At 38.8% G+C, this 19,386-nt stretch overlaps 1 protein-coding gene across 1 annotated transcript in view; it reads left to right on the top strand.

Annotated features, from left to right (window-relative positions):
- The window catches only part of PLA2G7 (phospholipase A2 group VII), a 35,272-nt gene extending 17,113 nt beyond the window's left edge, over positions 1–18,159 (top strand). Inside the window, exons 3-12 of the mRNA XM_040983506.1 lie at positions 2,080–2,201; positions 2,620–2,764; positions 4,232–4,325; positions 6,717–6,785; positions 7,374–7,500; positions 8,172–8,285; positions 9,482–9,573; positions 11,947–12,117; positions 17,094–17,242; positions 17,700–18,159. Coding sequence (XP_040839440.1) covers positions 2,080–2,201; positions 2,620–2,764; positions 4,232–4,325; positions 6,717–6,785; positions 7,374–7,500; positions 8,172–8,285; positions 9,482–9,573; positions 11,947–12,117; positions 17,094–17,242; positions 17,700–17,779 — 1,163 coding nt within the window. The 3' untranslated portion in view covers positions 17,780–18,159. The remainder of the gene's footprint in view (positions 1–2,079; positions 2,202–2,619; positions 2,765–4,231; positions 4,326–6,716; positions 6,786–7,373; positions 7,501–8,171; positions 8,286–9,481; positions 9,574–11,946; positions 12,118–17,093; positions 17,243–17,699) is intronic.
- The last annotated feature ends 1,227 nt before the right edge of the window (positions 18,160–19,386 follow it).

Below are 19,386 nucleotides of genomic sequence, written 5' to 3'. Positions count from 1 at the left end.
ACTTGAGAACATGGACATTTATATGTCATCTTTGATATAGCATTGAATCCAATGCCTACATAAGTATTTTTAATTATCATAAACAGCTTTTATATAAAAATTAAAATAGTACTTTCTATAATATCTTACTAAATAAATACATAGAAACTATAGCTATACAAGTAAAAAGTCACGCAAATGGGCTAGAGTGCCTATTTTTCCAGTGAAAGGCTTAAAGCCATGTCAAGGGATGTGATTTTCCTAAAAGAGGTAAGATTTGCTTCCAAACCCAACACAGAATATTAAGAATATTTAACAAATGACCCCACCAAAAGTATGTAACAAGACTAATAGCATAAAATAGGTTCAAAAATTCCTATTAAAATAAAACTGAAGCAAAATAAGAAGAGACATTTTAAGTTCTGCACCACAACATTATGTCATCTAGAGTGGGGTCATTTGATGCCTTGACAAATCTCTCTCCTCTCTACCTCCTGGGAGGTAGTCAGATGGGTGGGGGGTCGTCATGGCATTGACCAGCCATGGAACCCTGCATGCTCAGCCCAAATTGTGTATCAGGTCAGGTGTCCCATACGGGGTAAATCCATAATCTCACTTGACCATGGCTCCTGAATGCTGAGTGTGGAGGTCCCTCAGTAGTGCAGGTTTGGACATGTGTGACATCCCAGCAAGTCAATGGAGTTGAAATATCACAAGGGGAGCCTTGTGTGGTATGAAATTGCCATGTGGCTGTATAACTGAATCTCTGTGTCCAGAAGTAGCATAGATTCTGTGGGATTCCTCACTGAAGTGTGTGAGCCCCCTCCCCAACCAGCCCCAGCATAGCCACAGCATAGCTGCCTGTTGGTGCAGGGAGGAGGCAGATATCATCCCCCTTGCTGTCCTCCTTGTAATAGCACAAAACAAGGTCTTTAATTGGAAAGAAAAAGTCTTTTGTAAGTCTAAGTAGACCCTGAAGTGTTCCATTATAGATAAAATGACAAGGAGAAAAAGTTGAAAAACTATTTGAAATGATTAATTTTGTCTGGGAGATTAGCGAATGCTCCCATAGAAGATGCAACGTCTAATAAGACAGATGTCAAAAGCTGATTGGGAGTTGGCAACGGGATTTAAGCATGGACAGTAGCATTTACAAAGGTGCAGAGGTATCAAATGGTTCAGTTGTGTAGCACAGAAATGTTCAGGGATGGGAGATAATAAGGTGAAGAGAGACACATGCAATGCATTGGGCTTCCAGTTCATAGAAAGTCCTTCTTATGGTGCTCAGGAACCTGGGATTTAAATAAATAGATGTGAAGCTGAAGACCTTTCAACCCCAGAACACAAGAATTGTCCATTTTGTGCTCCAAGTGGCATAATATGTGTAAGTTTCAATACCTCTGCAAACCACCTTCCCAAAAGATTGATAATTATTTCCCCTTGAAGTGAAAACACTTGTTGATGAAAGTTATTCTAATATTTTATAAATATTGTGGTGAGATGTAAAGGATGTGTTTGAAAGGGCCAAGACCCAAGGTGTAGAAATGGAAACTTCCTGATCAGGCAGTCCTATATGTATTCGGAAAAGAATCCTAAAAAATAAATGTTAAAAACTGAGAATTGGTTGAATATAGAAGACTCATGAAAAAGAGGGAAAAAAATTGAATTGATTTCCAATTGATTTTTTTTTGTTTTTTTTGGGGGGGCTTTGACAATTCTATAGTATGGATGTCTGGTGGAGAAACACAATGAGAAATTTTAAACACAAATGTAAGATGTGACACAGAGTTCATGTTTAAGAAACAAACGATTTGGAAAGTTGTTTTAAATATAGCCTAGATCAAAAAAGATAAGGACAGGCTGCACATATTAGATGCTGACAGACCTCAGGAGATGGGCTGCCTCCATTATTTACCCTCCAATAGTACTTTGCACATAGTACACCCTTGATGATTGTAGGTGTTTCTTACTAGTTAAGAAATGAAGGAGGCCATAAATCATGGCCATAAATCAATCATAATTTGATTCCTTTAGAATTCCTTTGGATAGTGAAGTTTGGGTGAAATAGATGACAAATAAGAGCATTAACCTGTTTTTCAGCATGGATCAATAAAACACAATCACTGATGGCTGCTGCACACTTTGACCAAACTAAAATCCCCAAAGGAAGTGGACCATATCCTGTCGGTTGTGCTGATTTGATGTTTAATTACTCTGACGAGGTAATGTTTTGATGAATACATATCTGCCAAACTTAAGCTCTAATATTCACTATTGCTATACCCCACTGGAAGATGTTCACACTTATCCTTATACTCATCTGAGAATGACTCATTTAGAATTTTGTACGGCTTCATAGGAAACAATTTGCTCATTGAGTCATTCCTTATTCTTTGGCTGTCTCTTAATTCACCTATAAACTCTTTAAAATGTGTCTTGCTTCTATGTGGCTAAACCAGACTGCTCATATTTTTATAGTTAAAACATATTTTTTATTTCTCTTCTTTTTCTTGTATACCACCATGCCTGAAAAGTTATCTGGATCTCTGTGAATGATAGAGACATTTGAGTCCCCATTAATGAAATATGCTGTTGAGAAGCAAACTTACCTAAAAGTGCATAAATTTCTTTCTTCAACAGGGCACCTTCTTGCGTTTGTATTACCCAGCCCAACAGGAGGACCACCATGACACCCTTTGGATCCCGAACAAAGAATATTTTTGGGGTCTTAGTAAATTTCTTAGAACAAACCAGGTCTTTGGCAATATTTTGAGCTTATTATTTGGTAAGATTTCTGTTGCTTCCCATGCTCTAGGCTCAAGAATTTGAAACAAATCCTTGAAAATAAGAAGTTTAGACTGCTAAAAACAAAGTAGATTTTCTCCAGTTAAACCTTTTCTAAGACAACAGGGGAAGTGTTTCCAAAAAGCCCTCATAGCTAGGAGCAAATCACAAGTTTTCATCTTGTCTATGTTGCTCTTTGTCTTTTCTTCCTACACAAACTGTGGAGATGCAATGATTTGGTGAGAGTAGCATATCTCATGGTGTGACCATGACCTTTAATGCTTTGCATCACACAGAGAGAGTAGATGCCATCATCACCCTCTGTACCCAAAACGGCAATGTCAAAGCTGGTGTTACTTGTCATAAATGAAGTCTTGACCCACATTCCTGTCACCTACCTACTCCAGCCTTGCTGGAAAGTTAGACCGATGTGCACTGGCCACTTCTTTTGTCGGTAGTACAGAATTATGCTAATCTTGTGCCGATGTTAATTATGCCCTCACATTTCTCGCTCAGAACTAGCTGTAACTTTGGAGATTCATCTAGACATCTCCTTAGAGTTTTTTTTAAATTACTTTTTAAAACTATGAAAATGGTAAAACTGCATAAATCTGAGGTACTTAAAATTAGTAAATATCATCCATAATAGTCATCACACCTGGTCCTCATGGTTACATCTTCATTTTACAACTGAGAAAATGAAACAGATATAATTTCAACTAAGAAGTTGAGGAGATGCTATCTTCCATTGTTGAATTCCCAATTCTGTGACTGAATAGGTACTTTATATATATTGCCTAATTAAAAAATACAGACATGATATAAATTTTCTCCATTTAACAGAAGAACCTTAAATTTGTAGAGCCTGAGTGACTTGCGCATGATTAATAGCTGGTAAAAAAAATACAGCTTTTTTAAAAGACTTATTTATTTTTATTGGAAAGTCAGATATACGGAGAGAAAAGACAAGAAGATAATCCATCTGTTGATTTACTCCCCAAGTAACTGCAACGGCTGGAGGTGAGCTGATCCAAAGCCAGGAGCCAGGAGCTTCGTCCCCGGCCCCTCCAGCACTTTCCCAGGCACTTTAGCAGAGAGCAGGATCAGAAGTCGAGCAGTAGCGACTCGTAGTAGTGCCCATGTGGGGTACTGGCATTGCAGGCAGTGGCTTAACTCACTAACCCACAACATCTGCCCTCTGAACATACTTTTAAGTAATAAAATCTCTATCCTTAAGTTCACAGCTAGCAATGGGAACAGGTAATTAATCTACAGTGTCAATAAAGAATACAGGATTCAGGTCTCTGCTTGGTGGGTTCCTAGTAGCAGACAATTTAGTGATGTTACTACTAATGTATACAAATATAGGAATAAATTCCCTGGGTCAGGATTTTACACTAAGGGGATATAAATTCACTAGCAACAGATAAGTCAAAGAAAAACATTAACATTACCATTTGTTACCTAGGTTCAATGACAATTCCTGCAAGTTGGATTTCCTCTCTGAGGACTGGTGAAAAATATCCACTCATTATTTTTTCTCATGGTCTTGGAGCTTTCAGGTAATGTTGGAAAGGCTGAATCAGTTTTGTGACCAAGGACACATTTGTTGTGCAAAGGAAGAAGTAGTAAATTTACGAATGTATGCTGGCCTCTATCCTGTAAAAGATGCAGATCTTTAAGAATCGGCCATGGTAACTGGCACCTTAGCCTTGTCTTGAACATGTGAACAGTGAACAACACGAACAGTGTTTTTTGTTTGTTTTGTTTTGTTTTCATCCATCTTCATAGCTCCTGTGAATTTACCTTACAACAGAGAGAAGAGGATGCAGGTTTTCTACTTATTGTTTACTTACGATATTCATACTATTTGAATCACTCCATGTTAGTTCCATTCTTCTGAAAAATAGTGAAATTGGATTGGCTATGGAAGGTATTTGAAGAGGAGAAAGAACAGGAAAAGATAGGGAGACTCTTCAGACCATGATATGGATTGGATAATGGGGAAAGAAAATGAGGAAGGGAGGGTGGGTGGTAGACTACAGCACACGTCTCAGAAAGAGTGTGCCATACCACTGGAGGATATGCTGAACCCAAAGATGCTTGTGAAAAAAGTCTCATGTCTCACAGGAATGGGCCTAGCTCAGCACCAGGCTGTGCCAAGACACTGAGAATAGCTCGCAGGAAGCTTGACTTCCATTGAAATGTTGTGGTGGATCGCATTGGATGGTTTTTTTGTAAACTGTACTCTGTAGCAAAGTATTTGAGGAGCACATTTTCATAACACAACATGTTTTCCCCTTGATTCTTCCAAAGTCCCAATAGCTTCCCCTTTTTCCACCTCAGGGGGCTTTAATACTCAGAATATTGAGTTGAGAAGAAGTTGGATAGTACCTGAAATTTTAAAAATTTTATATCTTCACTTCAATCATACTCGAACCAGTTATTTGATTTCTGCTGCACTAGGGATGGGCAAATTAGAATCCAAAGGCCACATCCAGCTGCTGCCTGTTTCTGTAATGTTTTGTTGGGCACAGCTAGTCGCATTCATTTTAAAAATGTATTTTCTGTTCTGTTTCTGGATTACAACAGCAGAGCAGTGATAACAAAGACTGTGTGGCTGACAGAGTTAGAGAACTTTACTCTCTGAGCTTCAACAAGCAAGTATCCCTGCCCCAGACTACTAGACCTCTCGTGCATAGATCATGGAACTGATGTTAAAGATACAGTTTCCAGCCACTTCCTTTGATTTTCCGCGAATATCTTCTCTAGATCACATAGTAAGAGAAAAAGATGATGCATAATGAAGATGCAGAAAACAGTGAAAATGCAGGCTTCATTAACATTTTTTTAAACCTCTTTGCTGCGTCCAGTCATTAAATAAGAGCTTGCATGTGTTAAGCTTTTATCTTGGTTCAGATACAATTATAACTACTGAAAATGTTTTAATTTGCTTGAAACTTACAAAGGCGGTGCCATACTTCCATATTATCACCTTTTTACAGATAAAAAACAAGATAGAAAAATGATAAGTGACTTTCCCAAGGTTCACAATTAATCTATGATAGAACTGGGACCCAAAGTCAATGGGCAGATGGCAGGTCCAATTCACTTACTGCCATACTATAATTTCCTCTTTCATACCGTATCTTATCAAAACCATGCAATTATCCTAGAACACAGACTTTATTATTCATCCCCATTGTAAGAACAAGTATTCATGACAACCTACTCTGTCTCTAGTAAGTGGCAAACTCCAAATGGGCTGAGCATTTATCTCAGCTGTTAAATCACTGCTGAGACACCCACATCTCATTGAAGTGCCTGTAAGATCTGTCTGCTTTGGCTTCAATCCAGTTTCCTACCAAAATGCACCTTGGGAGGCAGCGATGGTAGTTGGGTGCCTGGGTCCCTGGCATCCATATGGCAAGACTGGGTTGAGTTTTGTATTTTCTAACTTCAGCTTGGCCCATCTAAGGCTGTCTGAAGCAGTTGGGGAATAAATGAGAAGATGAAGCATCTCTCTCCCTCTCTCTTTTCCCCCCTTCAAATATAATGAGGACAACTAATTAAAACTTAGAATGACCAAAGGCCTTATTTATAATTCCTGGAGAAGGGTTTCTCAATCTCAGGCAGTGTTGACATTTTGCACCAGGTAATTTCTTGGGGTGATTGGGGAGACTGTCTTGTGTATTGCAGGATGCATAGCAGCCTTCATCTCCCCTTCAGATGCCAGTAGCACCTCCCCCCATTTGTGATGATGAGGATAGCTCCAGCTATTGTCAGATATCCCCTGAGGAACGAAATTTGGTCTCTTTCAGAACCATAGATTCCCACTGTGCACTAGGCGCTACCACAGTGAGAAAGGGGCCTCCATGCTCCTAGTTGCATTATGTGACTCAGCCTTTTAGTCATGACTGGGGTTGTCATACTTCCCTCTTTTTGTTTTGAAGGACAATTTACTCTGCTATTGGTGTTGACCTAGCATCTTATGGATTTATAGTTGCTGCTGTAGAACACAGGTATGTTACCCAGCATATCTATGCTTTAACCAAACACACAGAATCTTAATGCCCATAACTATACTCTTTCATAAAACTTTGTGCAAAAGTTGACAGAATTTTTGACTGTGATAACATAATGCAAATATGATGATGTGATTTGGAGTGTCAAGACATAAAAAGACAGCTAGTATGGACAGCTTGTATGCCATGTGCCATGCTAAGTATTTTCATATACCATTATATCTATTTAGTTTTCAGAGCAACCCTATGACATGGTTATGTTATGCATGTGAAGGAGAAGAAAATGATGGTGGGAAAGATAATTTGTCAAAAGCCATACAGATAGGAAGTGGTTGTGGCTTGGTTCCAGAGACTGACTTTTCAGCATGGCTAATGTTGTCTCCTTTAAAGACAAAGAAATGGATTTTACCTACAACATGACAGTAGAGAATAAGTTCCTTTCCCAAGAACTACCCTGGAGTCCTCTTTAATTTAAATCAACATAGAGAGGAAGAAGAGAAGGAAGTTGAGTTCAGACAGAGTTGAAGATCATGGGTTAGAGATGGAAGGAATTTGTGCAAGTAATTAATTTTCTTTGTATAATAGAGATGGATCTGCAGCTGCAACCTACTATTTTAACAACCAGTGTGATGTAGAAGTGGGAAACAGGTCTTGGCTCTACCTTAAAACCGTAAAACAAGATGAGGACGAGAAAACTACACGAAATGAGCAGGTACATTGCAATGAGATGAGAGGTGGCTTGGTGACCTAAAAATATGCAAAATGATGACATTTGTTCAAATTCTTTTAATTGGGAAGCTCTGCTCCTAGCTCTCCTGTTTTCCATTACCAAAAGAACTGCTGGAATATTCTTTGAGTAAAAAGAATTCTAAGTGAAAAATTTTGTAAAAAAAAAAAAATAAGGCAAATAAAAAAATTCCAAGGAAAGCCAATAAATGTTCAGAATTCTCTTGTGTTAAAGCTTCATATTTCAGGATCCCAAAAGTGCTATAGAATAAACTATCAGGCTGCTCTTTAGAGAAGCAGTATAATAAAGCATACTACTCCTTTGTAGTGAGTGTTTCACTTAAGTTATTGCATTTAACATGCCCTATATGCTTTGAGGTAGGTATTATTATTATTCAATAAGTGGAGAGGTTGAAGTAATTATATAAAATCACACTGATGAGCAACACAGCCAAAAATTGGATCAGGATATACATTCCTGCAAGGCTGGAGCCTGGGTTGTTACACTACTTCATACACTAGCCACTCATCACTTAACAGGTGCCACTTCATAACCAACTACATTTCACATTTGCAGCCCTTTCAAAAACTTCACATTAATTGTTCCAAATTGTTCCAAATTTTTACTTTGGTGTTTCCTTCGAATGATCTTACTAGGTACGGCGTAGAGCAAAAGAATGTTCTCAAGCTCTCACTTGGATTCTTGACATTGATCAGGGAAAGCCCGTGAAGAATTTATTAAACTTAGGATTTGATGTGGAGCAACTAAAGGTGAGCTTTAAAAAAGACATTTTACATTGTTCCTGTGGCTCTTTTCTGCTTTGTTTTTCTTGGCTTAACTTTTCTACTATCTTGGAAAAAAGACACCATTCAAAAAAATATTCAAAAAACCGTTCAAACAAAATATTACAATAATAAAGACTACATTAGGTGGAACTGTATACAAAATTGCCTATAGTCAATTTTGACCTTCAAAAACGGCAGTTTCATATGGTTTAGCATAATACTGTTTATAGAAATATGCTTTCTTGAATGGCTTTCACATGTCTTTGAGTTTGATCTTCAAATGGTCATGGGAAGTGTTGCGTAGGGTGATGTTCATGAAAAAATTTGAGTGGAGAGAGAAATAACAAACTGAGGAGAAACTTGAAAAGTGTGTAAAGTACTAGGAGTAGAAGGAACTAGAAATACTTCAGGTTGAAGAAAAGATGTTCTGTTCTCAAGCTATAGTGAGGAGTTTGTTGTCTTTCAACCAGCCACTCTCTCTTGAATATCCATGCTTTTTTACCTGTCCTGTGGCCTGACACAATTTTCCCCTCAACTAACTCCTGGTTAATCTTAAACACTCAAGTCAAGGATCACTTCTTCCAAGGACTTTTGTTAGACCCCAATACCTACCCCTGGCTGGGTTAGGTCCCAGTTGTATGCCACTTGGCACCAACGTATTGTGTTGCAGCATCTGGGAAACTACCACGAGCAGGCAGGTAGTCAATACATGCAGAATAAACAAACCACTCAAGCTGGAGCGTAGAGGGGCAAAAGACAGCACTGATGTTTGCATTGTAAGCGTAGGTGACTGGAAAGATCATTAAGTTTCCTTAGGAACTTTGACAATGTTTTATATACATAATAATACATTGTATAGACATATGATAGCACTTTGAACAGCTCATGGAAAACACATATTTCAGAAACCTGTGGTTATAATTTGAATCTTTTGCACCAAAATGAACTTATTTTGAATTTGTCTTTTCTATAAGCTTTTTGAAGTATATTTGGATGTGTATGTAGGTGTGGATAGTATGTGCATACATGTCCACACATATATAGGGATGTATGGTTGTATTCTATTTTGTAAGTAATCAAAATAGATCACTGAACTATTTATAAGATTGACAAAATAATTTTGTTTATTCTTTTAACACCATGTGAAATAGTCACAAGTGTATATTGTGCTTTTTCAATAGGACTCCATCGATAGGAATAAGATAGCGGTAGTTGGACATTCTTTTGGTGGAGGAACGGTGATTCAGGCCCTTAGTGATGACCCAAGATTCAGGTAAGAACTGAAAGCAGAGCAAAGCTGGAAAGCACACAGTGAAGTATGTAGTGAAAGCAGAGAACTGAAGGCACATGTGGGACACTGTTTCTGATCAAGTTCTAAGTGAAGAAGAAGGAATTCTGCAGCAGTGAGTCTCTGCCTCCAGAGGTGGTCAGAAGCCACCTGTGTCTCTAGATATTAAAATCTCTCACTACCCAGCTATTGAAAATATGCACCATCCCCATAGATCCTCTCTCATTATTCTTATCTGTTCAAGGGCTTAACATTGCATTCAATTAATACAAATCTAGCCTTATGTAAGTTTTTTATGTAACATTGGTTGAGTAAATAATACTGTTAGCTGACGGCATCTGCAGATTTCCTTAAAAGACAGGGCCCAACACGGTAGCCTAGAGGCTAAAGTCCTCTCCTTGCATGCGCTAGGATCTCATATGAACACCGGCTCTAATCCCAGCAGCCCCACTTCCCATCCAGCTTCCTGCCTGTGGCCTGGGAAAGCAGTTGAGGACAGCCCAAAGCCTTGGGACACTGCACCCACACGGGAGACCTGGAAGATGCTCCTAGCTCCTGGCTTCAGATTGGCTCAACTCCACCCATTTCGGCCAGTTGGGGATTGGACAGAAGATCTTCCTCTCTGTCTCTCCTCTCTCTGTGTATCTGTGTTTCCAATAAGAATAAATAATTCTTTTTTTACAAAAGCATTTGAGCTGCAATTTTAGGGCTGGGTCTAAAATTATACAGTTTTATGGGTAGGAATCAGGACCAGACCCATTTTCCAACTTGCAGAAAAATGCTATTTCTTGAGAGTCTTCTTTGTAAATTGATGTCATTGTATAGAACCAGCCATATAGAAAATGGACAGAATCATTTACAAAATTTTACTTTGAAGCTCTTAAAATCTATTTTTATAAAAGGATTTTCATGTTTCATTCATGTAACATATCAAGCAGAAAGTCCAAATGGTCAAGATAAAAATGTTTTTAAAAGTTACTCTTCCAAATTACATTCTCCGTATGTTTTCCTTCAACCCGAAGTTTTCAGTTAGAAGTTCAATTTTGACTGTAACAAAGGTATAATAAATATACTGTGGGATTCCCCAAAGCTTTGGAAACAGAGGAAATGCTGTGTCCTTTTTACTTTTTCAGACACAGTTTTTAAGAAATTATTGGATATTTAGGAGTCCTGAGCAGTCCGCAGAAACAGAACAGTAAACTTCCTTCAGGACTAGGGAGAGAAGCTTTCTCTGGTCCTTGCTTGGTTCTAACTTTGGGTCCCCACCCTCTCTTGCAATGACCATCAGGATCGCTCCAGAAACCCCTCAAAACAAACAAACAAACAAACTAGAACAGATAGACAGAGAACAACAAGGAAAGCTTACAATCAGACAGGAAACGGTCAGCGTGGATTCACATGTACCTTACTAGGTAGGACACAAAGATTAATTACTCCTCATCAGGGTATTGAAGATTTCTCTGCACACCCCTCCTAAAACTGTTCTGCACCTCAACTGTTGACATATGGCTTGTTAGAGTTGTAAGCCAGTTTACCCAAAAAGCTGCCAGGTTCAACAAAATTATGCTTCAACACTATAAAACTGCTAAATACTAAAATGAAAATAGACATGAGACAGCTGAATAGTAACCAATAGCCATTTTAGGATTATAGAAGCTGTTTGTATATAAACTAAAATTGAAATGTCAATGAAGTAGTCACAGGATGTGGTTAAGAACTTGCATTTTTTTTAACATATTTGTTACTCAATACCATGTCAATTAATTCCATAACGTTGTAAATTGTTGCTGATGTTATGTTGGGGCTTTTAATTGATTGGGGTGATACTCTGCCAGCTCTACCATCAGACCAGAGATGGTCTCCCCAAGAAATCATTGAATTTATCTGGACAATAAGATGCTGGACGCTATACTTGGTATATGCTTGCAATGAAAGAATCTCAACTGAATTTGAACTGCGGTAATGCAACAAAGTGGAGGAATCCACCATGGGGAGAGGGTTGGGGGAGGGGCAGGCAGAATCCCAGAGCCTATGAAACTATGTCACATAATGCAATGTAATCAATAAAAAAAAAAAAGCAAGAAAGAAAGAAACAAAGAAAAAGAAAGTACTGGGTCTTTAAAAATTTGTTTTGGAAGCAGTACAGCACAAAAAAAAAATTGAAGGATACACCTTTTCATAGGCTGTGTTTCCCACTTAAAGAAAATTACTGCCTTGTAAAGCTAATTGTTTCTGCTTCCCATATTAAAACATACCACTTCTAAAAGCCAGCAGGTAATAACAGTAAACTGATCTTGGGTATGTCCTTTAGTCCTGATATAACCAGCCTGTTTTATCCATGCCCACAAATACCTGCAGATGTGGAATTGCCCTGGATGCATGGATGTTTCCGCTGGATGACACAATACATACCAGAGTCCCTCAACCCCTCTTCTTCATCAACTCTGTACAGTTCCAGTATCCTGCTAATATTGGGAAAATGAAAACATTCTTCTCACCTGATAAAGAAAGAAAAATGATTACAATCAAGTAAGTATCAACGATGTATTTCATCATCTGGAACAGAAACTTGAAACTTGGGTAAAGTATTATTAGGTAGCTTTGTAGAATTGCTAGATGGGTTGTTTAGACTTTCAAAAAGCATGATATTATATCACCCCAATTTCCAAGTACACTAGACTTAGTCTTTTGAAAATGAAAATGTTTTAATGTTTTTAGTCCTGTTAATTTATTAATGCATATGCTGGTGATTTGTATTAGGCTCTGCTTTTATCTGAATAGCATACCATGTCTTTTGTTTTGGGGAGTTTAGGTGGTTGTGGTGATGGTGGTGGGTGAAGTATTTCATCAGCAGACCATGCTAGGAACTCTTCAAAGAAAAAGGTCATCTATTGAGATATGCAGTTCACTTAGGTAATGGAAAAGATTGAGATTATGAATTCCCAAAGCTATAATAGGATGTCCTGCCAATGTGCTAATGCCCTGGATATGGAGAAGAACTAAAAAGGTTTTGATCTCCCAATGAGATATAACAAAGCAAAGCTACAGTTCATTCCTCCCTTTTCTCAAGCATAATTTATTTAAAACAGGCAAGAAGGAAACATGAAAAGTCCAGGCAGTGCCACTCTAGAGTTTGCACAGATGGCAAAGAAAGGTGTAATTATTCAGGAAAGCACTTCAAGTTTGTTAATTAGTTGTGCAAGTCTAATTGTAAGATAGAAACAATGCAAGACACCCAAGCTTCCCTCAACCATGCTTCTTTGCTAGGTTCTCACTTTTTTTCCTATTTGCTGAAAAGTGTGAAAGAATCACCTGCGTTTAATGCTTCTTGTGTTTACTTCTGGTTCACTGACCACTGTCGTCTAGCTTCCTAAAGTGCCTATCAGGGTACCGAAATGGAAGAGCTATTGCTTGCCACACCAGCAATCCTCTTACAGACTCAGCAATTCACTCTGCATCCACTGCACAGTGGTGACTGTTCCTCTTTCTTTGCTGCTTCTTTCTTTCCTCTTTTTGTGATGGCAACCACAGCCCTTTTCTTTGCTGCTTTTCCTATCTCCACCACTTCTTCCTTCTTTTCTCTATCCTTATTTCTCTTTCTTTTTCCTTTCTTTCTTTTCTCTTTCTTTGTTTCTTTGTTTCTTTCTTTCCCTTTTTCTTCTCTCTCTCTCTTTCTGTCTCTCTCTCTCTTTCTTCCCTTCTTGGCTTCCTTTTCTAGAAAAGATTCATTTATTTTTCCTGAAAATTTACAATGAGAGAAGTATAGATTTTCTATCCACCGACATACTCCTCAAATGGCTACAATGGCCATTTGGATCACAGCTGAGCTGATCCAAAGCTGGGAGCCAGGAATTTCTTCCAGGTGTGCCCCTTGAGTGCAGGGGCCTGACATCTTGCTTTCCAAGTTCATTAGCAAGGAGCTGGATTGGAAGTGGAGCAACTGGGACACAAACCAATGCCCATATTTGATGCTGGCACTACAAATGGACAATCAGGCTGCAATGCCACCACACCAGTAATTCCTGATTACTCCTTTCTTTTTGCCTCCTATGGCCATTTTTCCATTTTACTCAAGCCGCCACTGCCAGCTGTCTCATGGCCCATATTGTCATGTCTTTAATGCTCAAATTTTGACTGCAAAGTGAGGAAGAGGAAGAAGAGTTGGATACTCATGTTTGAGCTGTGATGACTAAAGGAACGCTTACTTGTCAGTGAGAACAGCATAGTTAAGAGAAAGAATTGCTCTGTGCAGTGCTGAGAAGCTGCTATAGTTTAACGTTGGAATTTATAAATGTGAGACTTGGAAAATCTTAGTCAAGAGTTGGAAAAGGCCTTCATTTGCATAGTGTTATGGATGAAACCTTTGTGGTAAATGAGGCTGCTAAGTGCCAAAAGATTTGGTATGAGAACAGATCCTTGGGAAATGCTGATGCTAAATTGATGGAAGAGTGAGGAACACGTGAAGACTCAGAAAGGAAGTACAGCATCAAGTAAATGAAGAAAAAGAAAAAATGACAAGCGATCATGCGTTAGATGTCCAGAAGTAATGGAAAATGGTTAAAGAAGCCATTTTATTTGCTGATGGGCTGCTGATGAACAGTTTTGAGAACACAGTGGGTGATACTGACGAGGTGCCTGCCGTTGAGTTAGTACAGGGAAACTTTTATTTTCAAATGGTTTGAGTGGAAGCTTACATCCCAAGTGTTTTGCCTAGCATCAAATAGCTGTCACGTTACATGGTCAGGATGAAGTGGCAGGCTCTGGCTCTGAGCTCACACAAAGCATGTTTCATCTACTCAAATCACAAGTATAGTCCTATTCAGCAGAGCAAAGTGTGGATAATGACAGTACGCTGACGCATAAGGTTGTAAAGAGAAGCTGAGAAGTTCCTGTCCTGTGGGTATGTTGTAGTGCATAGTCTAGTAGTGCAACACATTATTCATGTTTGTGGTGATATTGGTGTAAATCTATGCAACACTGGTCATACAATGTTTTATATATGTATGTGTTTAGATATGTAATTATGTACAGTATGTAATGCTTGATAGTAAATGATATGTTGCTGGTTTATGTATTTGTATTGAGTATATTATATAGTAAATGATATGTTACTGCTTTATGTAATTATATTATAATTATACATTTTGTAATTATTTTTTAAATGTTTAATATTTATTTTATGTGAGGAGCAGATTTATAGAGAATCAAGGAAGGACTGAGAATGAGATCCTCTGTGCATGAATTCACTCCCCAAAATGGCCACAACAACTGGAGCTGGATCAGCCTGAAACTAGAGGCCAGGAGCTTCTTCCAGGTCACCGAGATGGACACAGGGGCCCAAGAACTTAAGCCATCTCTTGTGCTTTCCCAAGCACATTAGCAGAAAGCTGCATCAGAAGTGGAGCAGCTGGGACTCAAAAAGATGTCCACAGGGATACCAGTACCACAGGCAGAAGCCTGACCTACTGTGTCACAGCTCAAGTCCCTTTATTTTAGAATGTACTATTATTTTGAAGGTTTATTCATGAGACATGTGATTCAGAGAGCAATTAATAAGCTGCTTGGGGTACACGCCCCGCATCAAAATGCCTGGGCTTGAGTCCTGGCTCTGCTACAGAGTCCAGCTTCCTGCTAAAAGCAGCCTGGGAGGCAGCAGGTGGATGGCTCAGTCAGTTGAGTGTCTGCTACCCCTGGTGGATACCCAGACAAAGGTGCAGGCTCCTGACTTTGACCTAACCCAGAGAGAAAACCAGCTTCAGATACCAACACTCTCAGGCCAATCTTTCAGGAAGTGTCCAGAAGCAGCTGCTGCTATCACAGGAACTGACTGTTTCCTGAGTGTTATCACCCTGATGCCCTTCCAGTGAGGCAAGGTGCAGAAGGGGAAGACAATGATGCATGATCTTGACCTGTGGAGGCCTAGGTCAATGTGTGTGTTTGCAACTTAGTTTTTCACAGAGTGTAAAAGTTTTTTTTGAAGTTATCTTTATTTTTACATTAACAAAAACTTACAAAGTAAGTGTATACAGAAGAATTTTTTTTTTTACCGCTGTATAAGGCAGTTGTCTTAAGTTGTTAATTATAAAAGTAAAAAAGTTAAAATGCACAAAGTAAAAGTAAGCTAAAGTTATTACTGAAGAAAGACGAAATCTTTCGAAAGATGAATCTAGGCTACATTAAGTTAATAATGTGTTAAGTTAAGATTCATACTGTTTATAAGTTTTATATTAGTGTGATGTAATAACTCTGTTCTTTATACACCCTCACATTCACTGACTCCCCCTGGGCAACTGCTAGTTTCATTAAGTTCCGTTCATGGCAATACCTTATAAAGATTAAAACAGTTCTTTATCGGGATGGGGATCATCTGGTCTGTGCACCCCGTAAGACCTGGGATAACACCTGACCTACACCTACCAAGAAAACCATGGGCAGGACTTGATATTCAATAAATCTATAGTAGGCTACTTTATAGTTGATCATTTTGTCTGGCCTGTGAAGGATGTTATGACTATCCAGATGGCACCTGGGACAAGAAAGGTTCCCCACCCCGGTAAATGTCCTTCTATGTTTAGATACATTTAAATAGACACGCCTACTTACCATTGTGTTACAATTGCCTGTAGCATTCCATAGGGTAACATGCTAGTACAGCTTTGGAGCAACAGGCCTTGCCACATAGCGATGGTGTGAAGTAGTAGCTAGACCATCTAGCTTTGTGCACTTACATTCTCTGCTGTTACATCACAAAATAACTGACACCTTCTTGTGACATATGACTAGTCATGTGTTCTAGTCAGCCAAAACATCATGGTTGTTTCTGCCAGAAACTCAAGACAGTGAAAATGACAGGAGTGACTCAATCATCGGGCCTGAAGATCAATAAGACCCTACCATTTTAGACCTGGCAGCATTTTAAATATCTGCTTCCCCTAGGTCTTGGTTTCCTCCAGGTTCATTTTTGTAAGTTTCCCACCCTTCAGGTTCAAATTCTCTTCTCCACCGTTCTGCTGTAACCTCACAACCCTTATCTCCACTAATCTGCTGTAGTCTCACAACCATGGTTTCCACTAATAACCTCATGGCACCATACCTGCCGGCCCTATCCACCAATCCCTCCCAGCCCCAGATTCCTAATACTCTCTCTCTCTCTATTTTTCCTCTTCTCTCTCTTTTCTCTCCCTTCCCTATGGCTGCCTCTCCAGCTAGAATAAAGACATCCTGTGTGACTTGCTGTATTTGTCATTTTGGGTTTGTGGTGAAAATTCCTAACACTTTTAATAGGTTTTCTATACCAACAACAAATATATGCTCGTGTTCCTAAATGAATAAACCAACAACAAATATATTCTCATGTTCTTAAATGAATAGGCTACAGCTCTTAAATATATTTAACTATATTTTCAGAGTTTTCAGAAAATAAGCCAAACTGGCCTTAATCTATTCTGAACCCTAATTACAAAAGTCGTTTCATCAAACAGTGTGACTCTAAATGCCTCTTCCAGGGGATCAGTCCATCAGAATTTTGCTGACTTCACATTTGCAACCGGAAAAATCCTTGGGCGGCTGTTCACAATGAAAGGAAAAATAGATTCCTATGTAGCCATGGATCTCATCAACAAAGCTTCATTAGCGTTCTTACAAAAGCACTTAGGTAAGAAACTAATGTTCTTTGATGACAAAAGCCAAATGATTCTTGGGAACAAATTGTCTATAATCCCAGCATGTGTCCCATTTTAACTGTTTCTATCCAGTTTGTAGTTGAATAAAATGACCAATCAATTTGAGAACAAAAATTTGAGAAAATAAATGTTGTTGCCTTACATAATACGTAGAAAGCAAGGGCTTATCATGGCACACTGGGTTAAGCTACCACTTATTTTAAAGAAAATCTATTTGCTACATCTCATGGTCTTTTCGTGAATCAGGGGGTGAATTGAGAGCAGAATGCCTCATTCCTGGCATAACTGGTAAAGCAGATGACAACCAATACCTTGTCTCTGCAGTGCTCATGCACTTTGTGTGGCTTTTCTTCTGTGGTGCCACCTAGAGGCAGGAAATAGTTTTGTGCTTAAAAGCTCAATATATTTATTCACATTTATATTTTACAGGACTTCATAAAGACTTTGATCAGTGGGACTATCTGGTTGAAGGAATGGATGAGAATCTTATTCCAGGACCCAGCGTTTGACAAGCCAAGCAACATGTCACTCCATAGAATGCTACCAGGAATAAACACATGGAATTTACATTACCAGGGCTTTCTAGAAAGTCTGGTTTTAAAAACAGTCCAAAGCACTGTGTGTATGGTTTAATGCACTTTCCCAAATAAGTTGAGTTTTATAATGGGGGCTATAATTATAACTGGGGCTTTACTAACATTTTTGCTTTTTAAATGTGAACAGTTTCATTCAAAAAAATTTTTAAATAAAAATGAATTTTTAGCATCAAACTTGAAAACTGTGTTAACACTATTTAGTTTTACATTACTTTAATGCACAGGTATACTAAATTGGGCATAAACTCACTGAAGACCTGTTACAATGACTTAGACTCCCTAAAAATAACAGATAAGAAAAAAAGATTTTCTTGTTGCTTTTTCTCTTGTTAGCAGTAGAGTTGAATTTTATCAACAAGGGAATCTAGTTAGGATTTGGCAGTGTTTCTCTTTGCTTTTTGATCATGGGAAGAAAAATTAGCCCAAGCTGATACTAAAGTCATTGTAGCACAGAGCTGATATTGTATCATTTCAACATGCTGGCCAAATGGGGTGTGGGCAAGCATTGAGGAAACGGAGCCGAGGCAGACACGGTAAGCAAAGTTGGTCATTTGTTTGCATATTTTGAATGCTTGTCTCTACTACAGTGGACTTAGTGAAAGAAAGGCGTTTCTGGTGTGACAGCCATACAACACAGGCCAAAGGCTTCAGCTATAACACTTTTATTCATCCAGAGGCTGTGTAGGATAGCAGAAGAAATATTCAGAATCACTTTTAACTGTATTTTCCAACTGATTGTATTTAATGGATATTTTCAGGTCTAGTGTAGATTGCCACAATTAAATGAAAATAAAAAGATAGGTTAGGGCCCGGCACTGTGGCGCAAGTGGTTAAAGGTCCTCGCCTTGCACGCTCAGGATCCCATATGGGCGCCGGTTCTAATCCCAGCAGCCCCGCTTCCCTTCCAGCTCCCTGCCTGTGGCCTGGGAAAGCAGTCGAGGACAGCCCAAAGCTTTGGGACCCTGCACCCGTGTGGGAGACCCGGAAGAGGCTCCTGGCTTCGGACCGGCATAGTATCAGCCCGTTGCGCTCACTTGGGGAGTGAATCATTGGACGGAAGATCTTCCTCTCTGTCTCTCCTCTCTGTATATCCGCCTTTCCAATAAAAAAAAAAATAATAAAAATAAATCTTTAAAAAAAAAAGATAGGTTAAAATTTATATATTTAGGACTCAGTGTTATAGCACAGTAGGTTAAGCTGCCATTGGCAATGTCATTTAAATATATATATGTGTGTGTATATATATATTTACATAGTTGTCGATTTATATATAATTCTGTTTTACCAAATAAATAAATCTTTTAAAATTTATATATTTAAGGTCCACCGTGATGGCTCAATGGCTAAATCCTCACCTTGCAAGTGTTGAAATCCCATATGCACACATGTTTATGTCCTGGCTGCTCCACTTCCCATCTAGCTCCTTGCTTGTGGCTTGAACAAACAGCACTAGAGCCAAAGTGTTGGGAACCTGCACCCATGTGGGACACCAGGAAGACGTCCTTGGCTCCTGGCTTTGG

Source organism: Ochotona curzoniae, unplaced genomic scaffold, assembly GCF_017591425.1.
Source record: "Ochotona curzoniae isolate NIBS_2020 unplaced genomic scaffold, NIBS_Ocur_1.0 contig_3819, whole genome shotgun sequence".
NCBI lineage: Eukaryota > Metazoa > Chordata > Mammalia > Lagomorpha > Ochotonidae > Ochotona > Ochotona curzoniae.
Note: the sequence above shows the minus strand (reverse complement) of the source record. Positions and strands in the feature narration are given on the sequence as shown.